General features: G+C 35.2%; 1 protein-coding gene across 1 annotated transcript in view; it reads left to right on the top strand.

Moving 5' to 3' along the window:
- Positions 1–293: 293 nt before the first annotated feature.
- The window catches only part of LOC138713266 (protein APCDD1-like), a 269,121-nt gene continuing 246,961 nt past the window's right edge, over positions 294–22,453 (top strand). The window contains exon 1 of the mRNA XM_069845227.1: positions 294–505. Coding sequence (XP_069701328.1) covers positions 436–505 — 70 coding nt within the window. The 5' untranslated portion in view covers positions 294–435. The remainder of the gene's footprint in view (positions 506–22,453) is intronic.

The raw sequence follows: 22,453 nt of genomic DNA, 5'->3' as shown, positions 1-22,453 counted from the left end.
TAACAATTTTACCGTTTTCGTTTTCGTTCCGATTCTCGTTTCCGGTTTATTGGGAACCAGCATTAATAGTCTATTCCAAATTCTTCGGAAAATTGTCGTCACTAGTCAAGAAAGGCGTGTTACATCGGTTTTTCATATAATATTTCTGGGATTTCGTCCAACGGAAGTGTAAGATCTGCCGGGGTTCGAAGTAGCAGAAGACGGGTGAGCCCCTCCTCCACCTACAGCCCGCGCCCGTGACGTCTCGTCCGTCAACGGTAGCAGTCGCAGCAGTAGCAGCATTCGTGCCGCGACCGGCGACAGGAGCGGACGTGTTACTCTGCAGCGGCCCGCGAGCCGACGCGATCGCCATGTGTCTCTGAAATACGATCACCATGACGACGCGCAGCGTGCATTAATCGTAGTTTCTGTTTCCTTGTGACAATTACCACCACAATGCGACTCTCAACTAGCATTAGGACTTCGCTAATCACCGCCAATATCGTGTATATGGCCTGCCTAATCGGTGAGTACTATTGCAATTAAAAAAACTACAAATATACAGTAAAACTTCTTTTATGCGTTTATGTTTCTGAAGTTTCGGAAAAATTCCTATATTTTCCATGTCAGTTTATTTTGGTTTTACGTCTCTCGTTTACGATCGTAATATGTAGACCACAGAAGTTAACATGAAACGTCATTTATACATTCTAAATCAATTTAGCTCGAAATTTGGTTTGCCATTAAAATGTAAGAACGCGAAAATATAGTGCGTATTCCTAGTTAAGATGCGTTCCACTTCGAAATTCATGGAAATTCGAAGCTGTCCATGCTTACCTCCAACAAACTAGTATCCTAAATCAGTGGTGTTCAATCTTTTTGCTAGGGTACCCCCAAATTAACATTTTTTTGCCTTTATACCACCAAAATGCATTGAAATTATAAAATAAGTACTACAAGACTATGAATAATGTACGCAAAATAAATAAATAAATAAATCTATCTATACTAATAATAAATCTGTAGCCAACATTTTTCTGGTAATTTTCGATTTTCCAAAAATAATTGGTGTTAACATGTATAATTAACCATCCTGAAACCGAAAATCGCTTTTTGAAATTTTTGTTAGTCTGTCTGTCTGTCTGTCTGTCTGTCTGTCTGTTTGTTACCTTTTCACGTGATAATGGCTGAACGGATTTCGATGAAAATTGGAATATAAATTAAGTTCGTTGTAATTTAGGGTGAATGTAGAGTATCCAACACCCATTGAACGAATATTTCACTTTTATCACTGCCAATCTTGCGCTATAATCGTATATGCAAGGTAGGCTATAACAAAAACCTAAACTAACCAAACCTAACCTGTCAAAGAAGCAACAAGTTATACTAAATATATGTAATATTGGCCTGTGTCTCTATAGTGGGTGGGACATAAGTAACATTGACCTAACTTAGATTTTAGGCTATATGTCACTCAAAATACCTTATTTAAAAGGGGGGTTATAAGGGGGCCTGAATTAAATAAATCGCAATATCTCGCTTATTATTGAGTTTTGTGAAAAATGTTACATAACAAAACTTTCTTGAAAAATGATTTCCGATAAGTTTTATTCTCTGAAAAAGTTTGATAGGACTGATATTTAATGAGATTAATGAGTTTTAAAATTAAAATAACTGCCATCTAATTAATGACTTCGTCTATAAGGGGCCTTGGACAACAACAATCGTAAGCTATGAAACATAGCCTACACAGAATGTTTCTGTGTTTGTATGAAGTAATATCGGAAGCTAAATTAACCGATTTATATAATTAATTATTATTTCACCATTGGAAAGTGTAGTTTCTCTAGATTGACATAATGCTATAATGGTATTACAGTAACTTCTGAGTGAATCGAGAACAAGTAAGATTAAAATAGCTTCTTATGCACAGAAAACTTGATAGGCTATTCTGAATATTCGTTTCCTGTATTTCTTAAAATAATGTTTATGTACACATTAAGTCTAAATGATGTCAATCTTCATTAAACTATGGTTGCATGTAATAAGAATTAAGAAACATGTTAAAGGAATTGTCATTGCACCTAATGACTGGTCTCTGGACCAAAATGATCGCAATTTAATTATTTAAATACAATTTAAATTAATTAACATATTAAACGATTTATTCTTCTTTCAAGCACGAAAGTTCCCTGGATCAAATGTCCTATTTTAATAATTATGTAATTACTTTATATTTATTTCTAACGGGTGCAGCGGAGCGCACGGGTACGGCTAGTATATAATAATAATAATAATAATAATAATAATAATAATAATAATAACTTGAACAATAGAAAAATATGTAATACAATAGCAATTTATTCAATAATAATAATAATAATAATAATAATAATAATAATAATAATAATAATAATAATAATAATAATGGCTTTATTTAACCTGGCAGAGTTAAGGCCTTCTCTTACACTCAACCAGGATTAAAACTTGCTTAGCCTACATAGTTGAACATACAAATGGATCGGAATTAAGTAATTACATACTGATATAATTTAGGTACATAATGAGATCTAAAGAGGTAGTTACATAAAAATTTACCTCATAAAATAAAAACAAACATAGTGGAATACATATTAATGTTTTTAGAATCAAATACGAATCACATAAAAACAGAAGCCGATAATTGAATAACAATGTACACAGTAAAAATAAAAATAAATATATTAGTATACATATTAGTATTAGATTACAAGTAAGTAGGATTCACATAATTAAACCAGAAACCGACAATAAAAGAAATAGATTAATAATAAAAAAAACTACACAGTGGGGTATATATTGGTGTTAAGGCTATTTGTAATTAATTATGTAAAATTATATTGAAGCTGGTTATTGTAAAAGAAAATATGTAAACAGAAATAATGATCAATAAGAATGATAAAATAAATGTCAACATTTTTATATACGTAGTAAGTGGGATGCATACCCATGGCGTAATCCCGCAGGTGTAGACTACGCGTACCACAGATTGAATACAACTGTCCTAAATGATGTTGTTACTGCTTTAGAAACAGTGAAACATTTTGTATCACTCCATGATGTAACTAAACAAATAATAATAATAATAATAATAATAATAATAATAATGATAATAATAATAATAATAATAATAATAATAATAATAATAATAATAATAATAATAATAATTTACTTTAGCTGGTAGACAAGTTATGGGATAATTATCACAATCTGACAGCATGTTTATTTCTTAGAAGCAGTCCAGAATAACTGATCTGTTTTTTCTTTTGTGTGTAAAATAATCACGTCTTATTAATTGAAGATCAGACGAGAAGAACAAGATAAGTTAATGTAAAATTTTGTGGATTGAAACTTGAAACGTAATATATGCCTATCAGCCAGCTTTGGTTCTAAGCAGCTAAGATTTTCTGCAAGTAAGATTAGATTATTTTGCGACGCTTTATCAACATCATAGGTTATTTAGCGTCTGACTGAGATGAAGGTGATAATGCCGATGAAATCAGTCCGTGGTCCAGCACCGATAGTTACCCAGCATTTGCTCGTATTAGGTTGAGGGAAAACCCCGGAAAAACCTCAACCAGGCAACTTGCCCCAACCGAGAATCGAACCCGGGCCACCTGGTTTCGCTGCCACACGCGCTAACCGTTACTCCATAGGTGTGGAATCTACAAATAATCTTACATTTTTTAAGAATATGTGTTATAAATATGAGTACCTTATTATAGACTCAAAGTTGACGACTGTGAAGTTCTAAATTTCTCTTGTGAATTTTTTTACCAAATTGACTTAGGCCTAACTTGATCTATCCATACAGACTTTAAATGCTGTTTCAGATGTTAAATATCATTTTTCATATCCCTACAAAATTGTATAAATGATGTTTTACTGCAGACGGAACATATTGTTACACAAACAAAGTATTCCTGTTTTTCAGATAATATAGGTCAGCGATATCAAAACTTTTCAATATCACGAACACCTTGCAGCTCAGGATTGATTTTCGAGGACCTCCTAAAATATTTTACATAATTTATTCCCCATGAGATGTTATACACTTTAAATATTTCGATATAGTAGTAACAAAACGTTCTTATTAAATTGATAGCGATAATTTACTATTTCGTAGCTTTAGTTTTGAATATAATCTAAAGACGAAACGGTGCACATTTATTTTACATTATACTATTGTCTTTTATATAGAAATGAAACCAGTTTTTGGTCTTACTATAAATACCAACATACAGCAAAACTTCTTTTATACGTTTCTCGCTTATAGATCACGTCCCCCCCCCCCCGAAGTTCCGGCAAAATTCCTATATTTCCATTTCCAGGTTTATCGTCTGACGTCTTTTGCATTTATACGAGCGTATTTTAAATTTCAGAAGATACAAAACGTCATTTATACTTTCTAAATCAATTTCACTTGAAATTAGGTTTGCCATGAAAATATCAGAACGCGGAAATACACTTCGTGTGCACTGTTGAGATGCGGCCCACAATCTTGTGTCCTACAAGACGCTGTTACTGCTTTAGAAACAGTGAAAAATTTTGTAATTACTATTATTGTTATTACTATTATTATTATTATTATTATTATTACTACTATTACTATTATTACTATTATCATTACTATTTTAACTATTATTATTATTATTATTATTATTATTATTATTATTATTATTATTATTGTTGTTGTTGTTTTCCTCAAGAAGAGAAAGCAGAGTGATATGGCATTTGAAACGTTTGCTTAACACATTAGCATTGCAGACTCATAGTGGATTTTCTGTAGCAAGTTTTGGCCGTCATGGAGATCCTCTACAACCTGAATATCACTAATTCTTTGCCTTTCCGATTTCATTTTATCATAAATTGAACAAGTTTTTGCAAACTTCTCAATTAATTCTGATATCAAAGCGTGGAACAAGGGACGTCTTTCGGATACATCTTTGTCCATTATCTCCTTCATCCCGCTTCTTCATAGCTACATTTCGTAGCCGCTCAGTTCATCTTGATTGGTTAATTTCTTTGGCAATTATATGAAGTTACTTCATAATAATCCTATATACTCAATAATTTATTATAATGATTTAAGTATAATATAAATGTAGGCCCTAATAATTGGTATGTAAGAAATCTTATCTTTCATACTGTTATTACATCGTCTTAATAGAATTTTATCTTATTCGTACATTGGCGATTTAGAAGGTCTGGATCTTAAGAAGATTAGTTTAATTGGCAATAAAATTATAACAATGATTCACATTGAGCCAGTGAAAATTACTGCCACACCAAACTCGAGAAAAATCAAATAGGCCTACGATTTTCTTGATGACTAAACATTATAGTAAACTAATATAAAACACAATTTTATAATATGTATATGAAAAAATGTAGTATAATTTTTAAAAATATATATCATGGAGAAAGCCAGTATATATGGGACCGGTGACCAACCAGAATCGTAATGAATTTGGGGAGCTACGCTAGGTAGCGAAATATAGTTTCGAAAACAAATTATAACGGGTGAGGGGATTATCATACTGACCACACTATACTCCGTTCTGGTTGGATGATCGTCCACCGTGTGTATACTAGAGATAAACAATGATCGAGAAAAGAAGACTAACAGCGCCCACAAAGCCGAAAACCCGCACGACAATGTTCTATACGTCGCGTCGTTGACATAAAGACTGCTTGTGAGTGTTTCGAGACGTTGAGATTGGTCACTCCCGAAGTCCCGAACGTCAAGCAGCCTTGAATCGCCACAGTTGTTTATACCTGACTGAACTTTTATCTGCTTTGGAAACTGTTATATATGTAAACAATCAAGTAGGCTACTTGAAACATCATCTCTACCTTTCAGTGTATAACAATCCGTTCCCCAGTTTTTATTTAATTACTAGACTTTATTAAAAGGCTAGAAATTTTCTTTTCCTATGTTTGATATCAAGTGTGCAATTTCAAGTAAAAAGATATTAACGTTATGTTTTATGTTTCTTAGAAATGTAAATTTATTTGAGAACTGTTTTTTTTTTCTATTTATATAACCATAGGTTATATCGTATAATAAAACCAGAATGTTTTGATAACTAAGATACTGTTCTGTTTTGTCTTTGTGTCTCATTTAAACATTTACGATGTTATTTATTTCAATTGTGTATGTTATTCAAAGTTACGAAATCTTTCCACGCCGACCAAATGCTATTTCGAGAATGATGAGCGAGACTCGAAGCGCACGAGAATGACGAGACGAGACTCGAAAGGCAAATGCAACGAACATAGCGAGCGAGAGCGGCAGCTAGTTTTGTTCATTTCTAGTGTATACCATGTGCGCCATGGTTGGTATTTTAATACTCAAACATTCCAGGAGCGTCACGCGATTAGAGCCATTACTGTAGGTAGAATATTTAACTGCGCCATGGCATCTAAATTTGTTTCAATTGAACCTGAGTTTGGTAAATTTCTGGCTACATTTTTGAAGTTCCACTCAACAACATTAAGACACTGATGACTGCTTCACAGATTACTTGAATGGAGCAAACTTGGAGGAGAAAGATTAGATTTATTTTGCGGTGACACATTCGAGAACTAGTTGCCTAATTCCGTGATATCTCTAATCCCGTGATGCATTTTTAAAATTGAATGTCAATCAAAGCTTTGACGTTCGACCATAGCGCCAGACATCTTTCTCGAAAGAGTACATCTTTCGCCTACTTTTGAGACATCGGTGAACTTCCTAGCAACATACCCAATCCTGGGAAATTTAGTTTAAAAAACGTATCACGGAATTAGAGGTATCACGGAAGTAGGCAACTTTACCCTATAGCCTATTTGTCCAGACGCTAAGTCTCCCCCTCCCGCAGTGTGCGCAAATGTACACTTTACAGAGGTGAAAGAAATCATGAATACTTTAAAATCGTTCCGTTCAAAGTTCAATTTTCGCTCTTATCATAATTACCTTAACGTATTTATCTTCACTGACATCCTATTCGAATTCCAAACCGTAACATACCGGTATGTAAAAATCCAAAGCAGTCAGCATGTATAGTCCGGGTCAGCTTACTTCATACCCTAAGGGTGAAACCTAACCATTTTCCCCATTACTACATATCCTAATGGATTGTGGTTATTTTCTAGTTTGCAGGCTGAATTTTCTTTTGCCAACCTCGTTTCGAATTTCGATACTGACAAATACTACAAATGGTAGTGATTTTGTAACTGTTATGTTGGCAACTGACACAGACGTTGTCGGTACTGGAGTGCCATGCAATTAAAATTGTACTAGATTTCTGAGCCGGTTACTGGAGGCTAGTGAAATTTGAACATACTAATAATTAATTAATATCAGTATTAATATTAATACATAATAATAGTTATTTTATGTATTGCGTTGTGGTTATAATTCGGGACTATAGTCAGGTAAATGTAAATAAATATAACATACTTGGATGCGATAATGCAGGTTGGTAATCGATAGAAATATTAATTCACATTTTAATGAATTTCTTTCGTGTTTAGATTATTATTACAATAATGTCAAAGAGAGGAAAAAGCATGGGAGCGACTCCAACAAGAAAGCGTAAAGCGTGCCTGCAAGAGTGGGGATAACTTCCCCTACTGGCGTTCTGTACTTTCAGATATAACCGAAAAAAAAAAAAGATAGTATTGAAGAAGGAATTATGTCACGGTAACAGCAATTATAACTAGAAAAGCAAAATTATTAGGACTAAGTATTCTTACTACATTTCATGGTGATATTCGGTTTTCGGAGCTAGTACTAATAATAATTTCATGTGGTCAAACAAAATAGCCTACATTTTAGGTTAGGTCTCGTGAATCAACTGTTTAATCAAACCAATGAATTTCATAATGCCAGAAAAATTACCTAACATGTTTGGCCCTTTCCCGTATAATTTATCTACGAAAATATGTTACAAATTATTGAACTATTTAGAATATCGTCGCTTAAGAACCAATACCGCGTAACTGACAAAATGTAAATTTTACAGGAGAAGGAAAAAACTGAATAAAAACCATAAAAATAACGGAATAGTCTTGAAAAGTGGTGTATGGCTATGAAATAGCTTAACTAATTTATAACTAAGTGAAAATGGATGATCATGGCTGTAGACATTTGGCTATGTCACTTACGCGGTATTGGAACTCTGCCGTTGACTACATTTTGTTAGTTACGCGGTATTGTGAGACAACTTTAGCAGCTTCAAGATACATGTTGACAAGCGTTTTCTTTGCGTGAAAACTGCCTTCTGGAAATATTATTCGTGCTCTTGTATATGTCAATGTATTATCTGAATTGTTGTCCTACCATCTGACTTGAGGTCAAGGTCGGTAGGCTGTAGCTTGAATCAGCACTAGATTACGTTCCAGACAATGATTGCTGCATTCTTAGTCAGTCAAATGCTGAAACTATGGGAAAGGAAAAAGAAGACACAGTTCAATGTTTATAATAATAATAATAATAATAATAATAATAATAATAATAATAATAATAATAATAATCTGTTACTAGATACTTTATTTTCACACTACGTATTTGAATAGATAAGTAGAATTGTTACTAAAACGTTGCTCACAAGTACAATTTTATAATAAAATAATAATAATAATTATTATTATGATTATTATTATTATTATTATTATTGTTATTATTGACAATGGACTTGACTGACTTGCGAATAATAAAAAGAAAATCATATAAAAATATAATAATGATGATAACTTTTCAGGCACAATATTCGTTAAACACAATAAATAATTATAGGGCTATGCTGAAATCACAAAAAGGAATCCTTGAGTAACCCTTGTGTGGAATACTATCATAAAAATTATGACACAATCGGTTCTACATACAGTAATGTGACGGTAATTTAGACAGGCTACTGATGCTTTTTTTTCTGTGCTTTTGCACGAGAACATGACTTCTTTTTACTGAAGGGACGCCATCAGTACTATTAGCTAACCAATATCGCACAGTTCATTCTTTAATTCCCAATGTACACAGAAATATCAATTTGCAAACCTGAATTTTTTTCTCATCAACTTTTAGATTATAGACAAATGTTCTCTTTCTTCTAGATTCAGAATTTGTACTGCCAGGTCTTTTAGTAGGAGTGAAATTCACAAGAGTTGATACGTGAACGGCCCTCTGTCCCCAAGTCATAGTTTTCCAGAATGCCTGAAAGATGTGTCTTCTCTCATTAGAAATTAAATTACAGCCTCTTACTTTCGAATTTTGGCACAATTTATAACTACACTCTGGCCCCAAATTCCTTACATCTCTTTCCGTATCATGTGTCACTTTGCCATCTTTCGACCTCTTGTAGCTAAGATAAGCTTCCTCTTCCATTCCAAGTTTTCTATTTTTCATTTTCTTCCACTTAACCTTGTGTGGCTTTGAACTTATTTTTCTCTTTTCTGTCAAATTTCCATCAAACGCTTGAAGATTCTTCTCTTTACCTTTTTCTGACGAATGTAAAAATGTAGAATAAGTAGCACTCACAAATTCTTCGGGGTCGTCTACATCTGAAGACGCATCCGAAATTTAGTGTAGATCCTTCATTGACGAGGTATTGTCTTCATTTTCTATCCTATCCTATTTCTAGCGGTATTATTTTAATAGTGTTGCTTTAAATCACACCCGACTGCATAATGTGATCATAACCTTACCGGTAACACTGGACGGACAATGCCTGATCTGCAGCAACCCATTTTCAGAAGGACGGTTTTCTTTTGCATTTGAATTATCAGGCAGTACACCTACGAATAAGATGAGATTACTAGTGTTTATAAATGTGATATAAATTGATTAAAAAACATGTGTAGTAAATATTATCATCAATTTAGATCTTCCTCCTACCGGAGGAAATGGAAGGAACCAAGCTTAGGACCACTGAATGTAGCGCAAATTATTTTAGCGGCCCATTCACGATTATTTATATTACTTAAATTAAGTTTGCTGTTATGATTCCGTAACTGAAGAAAAATAATCGTTTAATAACTGTGATATTTCTTATGCCATACCTTTGTTAATGTTCACAGAAGTTTCTCCCGTCTTGAATGCAGAACATACCACAGATAGGATTTCGTTCTCGCTAAACTGACAGTCGTCTGATTCATTGTCCATTTCTTTTCTTGTATCTGTAGGCATATATAATAATAAAATATCAAATGTACTATATTTCAGTGAATGAACTTGCAGTAATATTCTGCGTGAATTCAGCTCAACTAACATTGAATTGACATTAGGGAAATAATGCTATTATATTTACCTTTTAAAATATTTGAAACTGAACACTTCTTTAATCTTCTCAGAATATTACACACAGTTGATACAATTTTACAAGGCAGTAACGAGAACCAGCTTCCGTACTGACGGCGCGCAGGGAGTAGACATAACAGCTATCTGTTGTCAGATACGCGGTATTTCCTACAGACTTCTCGTGGCTTCAGATACGCGGTATTGTACCCCCCTCCTTCACACGCAGGCCATTCATGCAATCAAATTCCCGCTCTTGTCAATGCATGCAGATGACAGTGGATGTACCATCTGTGCAAAAAAACAGTTTTGACCAAAAATGTCAGTTACGCGGTATTGGTTCTTAAGCGACGATATCCTTCCAACATAATGGTAAAGTACGGTAGGTAAATAAGTCATTCAGTACGTAGGATCGTGATTTTACTTCATATGGTGATATCTGGTAACAGTTGGCAACACTGACAAGACGGCAATATTAGCTGTTCAGGAACTGTTCTTACGTGACCCTCACTATAGAGGTGAGAACAATTCGTAAAGCCTGTAACAAATACAAGCGAATTACGATTCTCAAAGTACACTGAAAACTGAATAACACGAGCAGATTTTTATTAAAAAATCATCTTACGAAAACAGATGAGTAAGACTAAATTACATATCAAAATGGACAAAAAGTATTCGCTAAAACATGTTAACATATACAGATAAAATGCGTTGATCAATCATATTTAACCACACTTACATAATTTTGGGTGGGAATTGTAGCGCACCTAGCATTATCTAGGACTGTTAAGTCATGACGCATCTAGCACTATGTCGGAGACGAGTTGAGCTGACCGTGGCGCATCTCGATGTCTCCCGTCCACCTCTGCTGATGCATGTGGACGTGAGTCTAGCAACCTTGGCCCTCCAAAGCGGTTTGCGCCACGGATTAATTAGTTGTATTTATGTCAACAAATGTTACACATAAGGAATTATTCACGAATACGATGGCATACTTTCTCATACAAAGAGTTTCGCAAGGATTCCATTCTCTTTATCTTCTTTCCAATATTACTGCTTATAGATTAAATTGATTAAATTATCGAGTGTTATTCAAAAGATATGGATGGATGGGAATGAATGAGGGAATAATGAATGAATAATGAACGAATGTATGAATGAATAAATTAATGAATCCATGAATGAATGAATGCATGAAAAAAATTAATAAATGCATGAATGAATAGATGCATGCGTGGGTGAGTGGGTGGGTGGGTGGATGGATAGGCGAACGGATGGACGGAAGAAGAAATGAATGAATTATCCTTCTATGTTCCATTAAGGGTTAAGACCTCTTGAGAAGGTGAGAACTCGTATCAGGAGAGTCTCACACGTGAGTTATGAAATTAATTGGAATGGAATTTCGGGAGAGGGGCACTACGACCCAGCACTGCGATCTTTAAGGATCTATTGCGCTAACCCTCAAGGTAGATGCATTCTCAAACAAACACCGGCTCATTAAGCTAAGATTCGCAGCTTATCCAGGTTTCCAGCAGACGACTTCACTCGTCTCTAGGCCAGCAGCCTGCGTGTGTTCGGGGAATGCCATGGAATTATGACCAAGTGAAGAAATGTTAGCGGAATGATGTAGATCCTTAATATATGGCAACGGGACAACCCCGACAAAAACCCTAAATGTACACTGTCCGCCACAAGTGTTACTATGGATTTTTTATTAAAAATTCTAGGATTCTTCGGGACTCGAACCCGGGTCGCCTGCGTGACAGTTGAAGATCTGACCACTCAGCCATCGCATGGGACTATGAAATAATTTAATACAGTAATAGGATGAACTTCCTTTTCCTGAACAGTACATGAAAGACATTCTTCATATTAATTTACAGAAGCAAGACATTTCTGGGAATACGAAATTGCTTAGCTTAGCAATTATTTTGAACTATGTCTTACATAAGAAACTTTTTCTCAAAAGCTGTTTCTTAACAGAGCTCTTTTTTAACAGCTTATGTACACATAACTTGGTTTTATGCTGAAATAGTAATTTTTCTTTAATTCATTTCCTTAATTAGAAATAATTTGATCCGAACAAATGTAACTTTTCGTTCTGAAAAGGTATTTCACAATGTTACATTTGTTCGGATCAAATTCTTGCACATTGTAGGAAAAAAAACTAAAATTCTCTCAGCCATTTATTATCATAATACAGTAAAATCCCTCGTATCCGGCACCCACATAACTGACAATACCAAAATAACGGCACTTTTGGCTAGGCCAAAAAAAAAATAGTCATTCATGCGAAAGGGAAGAGTCGGACGTAGATGTAATGGTTTTCGTGGATCGCACATGCCGCATATTGTGTTTACTCTTTACACTGTTCACGCGTGAAAACAAAGACAAAAAATCGTAATGTCCCTGGAGTAGATCGGGTAGCATCGGTAAGCTGTCACTTGGCCCTTGCAAACAATGCGTAGAGACTATATCTTTAAATTTATCACTTGAACTCTCCCGTTTCGAAGGTGTGTTGGATGAGTCTAAATAGGGAAGCGTGAAATTCTCTGTTCCTATATCACATAGAAGTTTCATTCGATTGATAGCTAGTATGTATAAACAAGCAGACATTAGAGATATGTTAAAGAGGTTCAAATCATCGAGCGCTACTTCATCGTCTTCATAGTTGCGACGTTGACTACACTGCTCTTCACGTCGCATGGCCGCCATTAAAAATTGTCATAAGGTTACGAAAACTGTTAGTGTTTTTTACGCTATTATGTATTAATGTATTACAACTATGAACTGATAAATATACATTACCGTATTCAGTACTAAAAGTAAGCATTGTACATATTTCAAAACTTTATTTTTAAATATCTATACGATAATTATTAAATTTCAACATGAAAAAAAATATTTGTGCAATAGAGTATGTATTGACATAAATGTATTTTCCAATTATCCGGCAAAATCAGTTATCCGGCACTGGCTTTGTCCCACGGATGCCGGATAAGTGGAATTCTACTGTACATTGTTCACTTAAACTGACTGAGCGTATTCCCAATACAAGATTTGAAATGTTTCACATAAAACCATTTTTATCTCGAAAAGGAAGCAAACACGAGCAGAACTGTATTCAACTATTTGGTTTCAAATATCTCGAAGAATAACTCTCTCAAATTACACACACTATTTACGATTCACTCTGTAAATATGCTACAGTGCTTCACTTGTATAACAAATGCTCTCATAGAACGGACGTATCGAATAAAGGTGCGCTTCGACAAGATATCTAGGCGAACTTAAAATATTTCGCAACGAAAAATAGAAACAACTTTATATGTCGTAATAAATAACTAATCATTACCTCAGCAAATGGTTTTACTGTCAAATTAATTGTCTCGTTTGTCGGTTATTTAAGTACAAAAATTTAAAAATTAACATAGCTATAATAGTCTGATTGTATGTATTTTTTTAAATAAAGACCCATTAAATTTACTAGACAGTTTATCTATAGGTCGTCCATAGAGTTTTGACAATGGATCATAGAATGCTCGATTCTCACATTTGGATAAACTTAGATGCTAAACAATCAAGCTGCAGGAACAAGATATCCATCCGACAAGGACGCAGAGCAAATAGACCAGATATATCTATTAGTCTCGGGAATAGGCACGAGTTTGAAGCTGCCCTGGCATCTAGGTCACTTTGGTGTACTACCCGGAATGGAATTGTACGCAAAGTTCCCCCCGCGCTAAAGATTCCCCTGCGCTACAGCCTACAGAATACCTTTCAGTGTATAGTGAGAATCACGTAAAAGTAGTTCCTAAAAGGCTAATTTGGCCATCTCTTCAGTGTTGCCAACTAATATTAGATATCACCAAAAGAGGGTAACATGCCATGTACTAAAATAATAACACTTACTTACTTACTGAGTTTTAAGGAACCCGAAGGTCCATTGCCGCCCTCACATAAGCCCGCCATCGGTTCCTATCCTGTGCAATATTAATCCAGTCTCTATCATCATATCCCATCTCCCTCAAATCCATTTTAATATTGTCCTCCCATCTACGTCTTGGCCTCCCTAAAGGTCTTTTTCCCTCCGGCCTCCCAACTAACACTCTATATGCATTTCAGGATTCGCCCATACGTGCTACATGTCCTGCCCATCTTAAACGTATAGATTTAACGTTCCTAGTTATGTCAGGAGAAGAATACAATGCGTGAAGTTCTGAGTTGTGTAACTTTCTCCATTCTCCTGTAACTTCATCCCTCTTAGCCCCGAATATTTTCCTAAGAACCTTATTCTCAAACACCCTTAATCTCTGTTCCTCTCTCAAATTAAGCTAATAATAATAATAATAATAATAATAATAATAATAATAATAATAATAATAATAATAATATAGTATTAACAATAACGATGTACTGCTTATTTACCACATATCATCTTTATGTTGGGGAGGTGTTTTCTAAAAGGTTTAATAATTTGTGAAAGAGTATATTTTTCTTCTGGACCTCTCGCACATTGAGTTCGTAGTTAGTAGATTAGTGTATGATCTAATATTAAAATGTCTTTTGTCTGACAACATGAAATTCATTGCTTTGATTAAACAGTTTGCGATTCGCGAGGCCTAACCTAAAAATGTATTTTTTTTTATCACTTGAAATGATTATTACGAATTTTGAAAACGAATGCCACTTTGAAAGGTATGCTTTAGAATATTTACTCCATTATTGTAATAAAAGTCTAAAGACGAAAGAAATTCATTAAAGTGTGAAATGGTATTTCTATAGATTACCCAAGGGCATGTATTACACGAAATATGATATATTTATTTACACTTAGCCTACCTGACAATAATCTTGAAATTGTAGCCACAACACAGAGCAACATGTACAATAACTATTATGTATTAATATTAATACTGATATTAATTAATTAGGTATGTTCAAATATAACTAGCTTCCAGTAATCGGATCAGAAATCTAGAACAATTTGAATTTCCAGAATTTAAACTACCGACAACTTATGTCACTGCTGCCGACATAACAGTTATAGTATTTCTAGTGTTTGTAGTATTTCTCAGTACCCAAATTTGAAACAAAGTTGTCAAAAGAAAATTCAACCTGCAAACTATAAAATCACCATAATCCACTAGCTTATGTAGTAATGGAGGAAAAATGGTTAGGTTTCATCCTTGGAGTATTAAGTAAGCTGATCCGGACTATAGGTATCACCATGGTCCCTCAACCCTAGGATCCACAAGCACTATAAGCCCCAGAAGAGACCTCACGGTACATTGCACTACCACCAGTAACTAATGACCACATACTACGGCATCCAAATTCAATGGCGGCCCACAGCAGACTCCATCGGAGCAAGATCGAATTATGAGAAAGAAACGGAGATTATGGTGTAAGAGGGGAAGTGTAATTATGATGGCGAAATGAATCCGAGGTCCTAGGCCGAAAGTTACCCAACAATTCTGCTTCAACTGGTTGAGGGAAAACCTCAGAAAATTTTCAATTAGGTGACATGTTCCAACCAGGTTTTGAATCCGGGTCAGCCCAGTTTACGGTCAGATATGCTAACAGTTATTTCAGAGCGGTGAAAGAACAGACGAAGTCACTCTGTAGAAAATCTGTATAACATATAAAGCTCATTCAAGCATTGTTTTAACCTGTCTATAAAACCTTCTCGTATTACTACAAGTGTCCCCCCTCTCATATGACCATGGGCAGTAAATCAATACAGCGACTTAATGTTTCCATAAGCTCGTGGTAATAAAATTTATTACCAAGCGGCGGGGAGGCAATAAAACTTAATACCAAAAGTACTATAAATTATTTTTTGTGTTAGTTTAAATGTGTATGAGAAAGCTACAAAATATAAAAGAAAAGCCCTAAGATAATAGCCTAAATCAAGTACGTCAGACGTAAAATCAATACTTACTAAATTCATCATCAGAAGAAGAATTGTCAGAAGTAAACGAAATAGAGAGAGGAGTACGTCAAAGATGCGTATATCATTTACTCTGTTTAACATCTACTTAGAGGATTTAGTGAAGAACACTTTTCAGAACATGGGAAGTGTGAAAGTAGGAGGAAGAAGAATGAAGTGCATAAGATTTGCTGATGATATGGCGTTGTTAGCAGAAGAGGAGATGATACTAAGGGATATGCTACTGAAGCTAAATGACAGCTGTGAGCAGTATGGAATGAAGATAAATGCTAACAAGACGAAGACCATGGTCATAGGAAAAAAAAAGTAGCTAAAGAAGGTAAACTTGCGAATTCTAAATGAGACAGTAGAGCAAGAGAACACCTTCAAATGTTTGGAGTGTACTATAAGCAGTAACATGAGCTGCTGCGAAGAAGTCTAAAGGAGAATAGCAATGACCAAGGAAGCTTTTAATAGAAAAAGAAGCATCTTCTGGGGAACTCTGGAAAAAGAACTAAGGAAGAGACTAGCGAAGTGCTTTGTGTGAAGTGTAGCATTGTATGGGGCAGAAACATGGACATTACGACGAAGTGAATAGAAACGACTAGAAGCATTTAAAATGTGGATATGGAGAAGGATGGAGCGTGTCAAATGGACAGACAGAATAAGAAACGAAGCTGTGTTGGAAAGAGTGGATGAAGAAAGAATGATGTTGAAATTGATCAAGAAGAGAAAAGGAATTGGTTGGGTCACTGGTTGAGAAGAAACTGCTGGGTGCACTGGAAGGAATGGTGAATGGGAGAAGAGTTCGTGGCAGAAGAATATATCAGATGATATACGACATTAAGATATATGGGTCATATGCGGAGACTAAGAGGAAGCCAGAAAATATGAAAGACTGGAGAATGCTGGGTTTGCAGTGAAAGAACTGTCCTTAGGCAGAACACTAAAATGAAATTAAATCAAGTTATAAACATTTTGACTTGTTGCGATTGTTAGGCTAATTAAATTAATATAATTTCTAGCTTTTTGTCAGAAGGGAAAAAGAAGTAAGCGCCAAAACATGGATTTTTAGGTTATTATGGTTGATTCACATGTACATATAATATGGTATGCTTGTTTAGAAGTTGATACTCTGGAATTGATAGCATGTAGTTTTACCTGTACCTTTCGATATTCAAATGACGTAAGTGATAAAGCTGTACGGAAAGCGGAACATTTATCTCGCCATATCTCAAAATTGAATTATTGGACTTACTTTTTTCTGGATTCTTAGGTAATAGCTATCCCATTAGAAATCTCGAAAGGTCTTTAAGGTGGCGAGATCTTAGGACTCGCACTCGCGAAAGATTAAAGAATTTTCGCAACCTTGTCCTTCGCTAAACGGTTAACGCTATATTGGCATCGAAATTGTATTTTTATAACAGACGCTTTGATGGATTGTTTATAGTTTATGACAAAGCAATATTCACTTGCATTCATAGTCCTGAATTTCTTTTCTTTTTTCTTCATATCTCCGCTGTTAATTTTCAGTTGTCTAAGACATACTTCTACTTCTCCTCCTAAATTGTTTATTTACGATTAAATTATTTTCAATTTTTAATGAATTTCCATTCTTTCTATTTATTGTTTTTCCATTTTTATTTTCATCTTCTTATCCGATTTCACATGTTCTTCTAATCGTTCTCTTTCCTCATATGTGCTATTTCTTCTCCATTTTCTTCTTTTCTAGCAAAGTTATACAAAAACTTCATCCAAATATAAATAAGAAAAGGATTTTCTAATTAGACTGCAAATATTATAAATAAATCTGTTTAATTTTCTTTTTAATTTGTTAAATCTGTTCTTAAACACACGTGGAGTACGAAAGAGAGAGAAGGAATGCTTCAAGTCTCCAGTGATAAGAGGTCAGTTGGTCACAATTTATTTCGGAACTTGTGAAAAGGCTTATAAATAATTGACAAGATATGATAAGGAACAATCGGGATACTTCATCACTCCAGAGGTCGCCACGGGGCAGCTCTGAGTCTTGAATGAATTACAATAATTATGTCTAGAGGATAAACAACAGGAAGTAAGAGAAAAAATGGTATCCATCATGTGTCATCAAATTGTAACGTGAATTCAAATGGAACTTACTTTGTATAGGCCTGTTGAATTTTAGCCTGAATTTATAAGTATTTAAAACTGTTTTAAAGCGAATTACATTAAAAAAAGGTGGCACTTTCATAACATAGTACCAAAATGATGATCTACGAAAAACGTTTGCAACTCGTGGCCCGCGGCTCGCGTGCGGTCTCTGACTCATATGTGCGGCCCCAGCTGGGGAAACGTGGAATGCAGCCCGAATTCAAAGTATTCGTAAATTAAACGTGAAAATGAGGCGCAGCGTAGCGATTTTGAGGTCGGGATCCGACGGAATGAGCGCCGTCTTGAATCATTAATGCCCGGTTTCTGGTACACCTCAATTAACTCTCAATTACTTAACTGTTCTTATAAATTTAACTGCACTGATAACTTTCATGAGTTTCCGGAAAGTTAAATGTAGAGTTATCAGCGCTTGTAACTAACATTTGAGGTAACTTCAGATTAAATATCTATTGTCGTCCATAGATGTCTCCACTAGTATTTTGTTACTGATTTTTTAGTTATTTACAGTTACTTTTGTTTGCAGAAGTTTTCAATAGTAATATGGCTGACAGGTACACAGTGAGCTCTATACTACTAGTAGGTGCAAGGTTTTTAAATTGAAGAATCGTGTGATAAACGATGGTGTACATGTACACTTCCATCTCTTTCGTAACATGATTAAAAAAGCAATAATTGATGGTGTTTGGCGTGATTATCGAGGTAGGCCTAAATAATGCTAGTGGAGAGAGTGCTAGATGTAACGAACTGCAACCATATTCAGCTGTGGTGGCTATGACAGCCATAGGATTGATAAACGTGTTAAAATATTTTGCATTCGCCCATATGAATGCTTTCATGAATTCAGAGCCAGAAATGTCATTGGCATTGGTAGAACACACAAAAATAAAAATATTCCTTGACTGACGACATACAATCTGAAGTTGATGACGAAAATTAAGCTTGAGATGTTCGAAATTGTCTTTATAAACCAAAAACGTTGCAAATAGAATCCACACCTGTCTGCGCGCCTGGCTGCGAAACCAGGTGGCCCGGGTTCGATTCCCGGTTGGGGCAAGTTACCTGATTGAGGTTTTTTCCGGGGTTTTCCCTCAACCCATTATAAGCAAATGCTGGATAACTTTCGGTGCTGGACCCCGGACTCATTTCACCGCCATTATCGCCTTCATCTCATTCAGACGCTAAATAACCCAAGCTGTTGATAAAGCGTCGTAAAATAACCTACTACAATTATAAATAGATATTATTATCCTAGTATGTCATAGAAAGTAAACCATTTACCGTAAGTTACGTAAATAGAACGCCAAATTTGTAAAACTACACGGATAATGTAGTAAATTAATTTATTGCAATCTATATTATTATTTAATACGGGTTATTATAGTTTACAAAACAGTAATGCAGTTGCGCCGTATATCAGTATTTGTTCGAATCAGTACTAACAGCCAGATAACTACAGGCCGAGGTATAGTTACCAGTTGACGCACAGATGACTGTAAAGATAACGATAACTGTTGTTTCGGAAACTCATTTTAAACATATAAGCATGTTAAGTCATAGATAACTCTGTACGTACAGGTAACTGTCTTTCCAGAAACCGAGCATAGGCAAAGTGATTACTTACGCCTATCATATTATTATGATGTACCGAAGTACATATTATAATTCCGTGAATAAATTCAGCGTTACCATATGATGAAGGGTGGATAGAACAGTCCCTTAGCCTCTGTACATAGTACGTTTGACATTGTGCCACTGTCATATATTCTGTGACTCAGTAAATGAGGGTAGGCCACCAAAGGAAAAACTGAGAGATAGATCTTAAACTGAGGGAATTCGATCGGACATCGGAACTGGAATACGGTTTGGCTTAGTGGAGTTAATGAGGTTTAAAAAGGGCGCGTCGGCTACTATGGCTATTTACGCCCTTATATAAATCCTTCACAAAACGGAAACACAATACAATAATCAGAATGCTTAAAAGAACTAAAAAGCGTTGTCACGGTTAAAACGAGGTACACAAATGCAGTTTCAACAAGGTGATGCATAAAAATCATAAAAGTGAGCAGTTCTCAGACCATAGCTAGTACTTAAAAAGAGACAATAAAATAATAAAACAAATTCCACCAGAAATAAATTATCTGGCGCATTTCTAAGATACTCGGATGTAAAATGTCCGAATGTAAATTTTCTTAAAAACATATACTAAACAACAAATGAGCCGTTGAGAGCAGAAGTGGTTTAAATCAAAAATGGGTAATGAGGGTTAAAGTAAACATTCTGTAAAATACAGCGCAAATATTCATATTATGGATTTATTAATTTGTCCTACAGAATAACATTTGTAACATTGACAATTAATATTAGAGGAGAAAAATTCGCTCCGGCGCCGGGGATCGAACCCAGTTCCTTGGTTCTACGTACCAAGCGCTCTGACCATTGAGCTACGCCGAATTCAATCCAAAGCACCGGATCGAATTCCTCTCCTTCAATGTTTTCCTTTGTGGCCTTACTACAAGTTAGGCATATATGTTGACGTTTATGTCCAATGTCAACTGCCTTTATACTAGGGGCGCACTCAGCTGAGTGACTTCTTTGGCCGGGATTCCGCAGTTATATACACTGCTAGCTGTGAGAATATTATGGATTTATTAATTTGTCCTACAGATAATATCTCTAATATTGACAATTAATATTAGAGGAGAAAAATTCGCTCCGGCGCCGGGGATCGTACCCGGATCCTTGGTTCTACTGTACGTACCAAGCGCTCTGACCACTGAGCTACGCCGAATTCAATCCACAACACCGGGTCGAATTCCTCTCTTTCAATATTCTCATAGCCATCAGTGCATATAATAGCGGAATCCCGGCCAAACAAGTCACTCAGCTGAGTGCGCTCCTAATATAATGGCAGTTGACATTGGACATAAACGTCAACATATATGCCTAACTTGGAATAAGCCCACAAAGGGAAACATTGAAGGAGAGGAATTCGATCCGGTGGATAGCACGAAGGACATATTAATTTGCTACTTTGTGCTGTATTTTGCAGAATTTTTACTTTAAACCGCATTATCCAATTTTGACTTACATCACTTCTGCTCTGAAAGGCTCAAATATAACCTCTGGATGTAAAGGGTCCGGAGGATAGGCTTAGTGGATAAAGTGTCAGCACGTAGAGCTGAAAACCCGGGTTCGAGTCCTGGTGCCGGAGAGAATTTTTCTCTGTTCTATCCATCCTTCATCATATGATAGTACTGTAGACTTGGTCAACCAGTGTTGAACTACTACAACTACAGTATATCTGATCTCTTTCATAAGTAGCAGGGGGTATATTTGAAATACGCTTAATTTTAACTTTGTAATTGAAGTTTTGTTTTTAATTGGATTCTAATTAAAATTTTAATAGGTAGTCGAAACTGACTGACGTAATGCACGTAGGTGTTGTGACGAAGGGAGATTGACTAAATAATAATAATAATAAAAAATCTAGTTCCACTTGCTGCACCGTAAACAAATAACAATAACAGATACTAGACAGATATTGAATTCAATCCAATCGAAGTGATGTGGTGCTGTGTTTGACAGTTCTGGAGCACACTGATCGTGACCTCAATTCAGTGGTTTTCAAATTCCCTGCAACTTCACAAATAACAGCTGTAAAAATAAATTAATATCGGCGAACATTTTCATGCCGCGAAAAAAAAATGTTAACCATACGACAAATAATATGCTTCTCAACACAACACGGATCAGGGTAGGAGAGGTCATTTCCATCTGTTTGTTTAAACTCGTGGAAAGCTTTTAATGTTCTCGCCAGTGGTGATGCATGTGGTTACCCATCAAGCAGACGTAATTTCGATTCCCAGCATGGAAGCAGAGATTCATCTTTCTTTTCTCGGAAATGGAAACGTATTCCTTATTTTTCCTGTCCTTCCATTAGCGTAAAATATGGAGAATGAAGTTAAATTGAAAAATAATTATAACGTGGATATTTAAACACATTTCTTAAAGTGGTGGCCGTTCATTTCCATACCAACTTTAGTTCTTTTGTTCATAGTATCACACTTTAAACTATT

Source organism: Periplaneta americana, chromosome 14 (assembly GCF_040183065.1).
Source record: "Periplaneta americana isolate PAMFEO1 chromosome 14, P.americana_PAMFEO1_priV1, whole genome shotgun sequence".
In the NCBI taxonomy this organism is placed as follows: domain Eukaryota; kingdom Metazoa; phylum Arthropoda; class Insecta; order Blattodea; family Blattidae; genus Periplaneta; species Periplaneta americana.
This window is presented reverse-complemented; position numbering and strand designations above follow the sequence as displayed.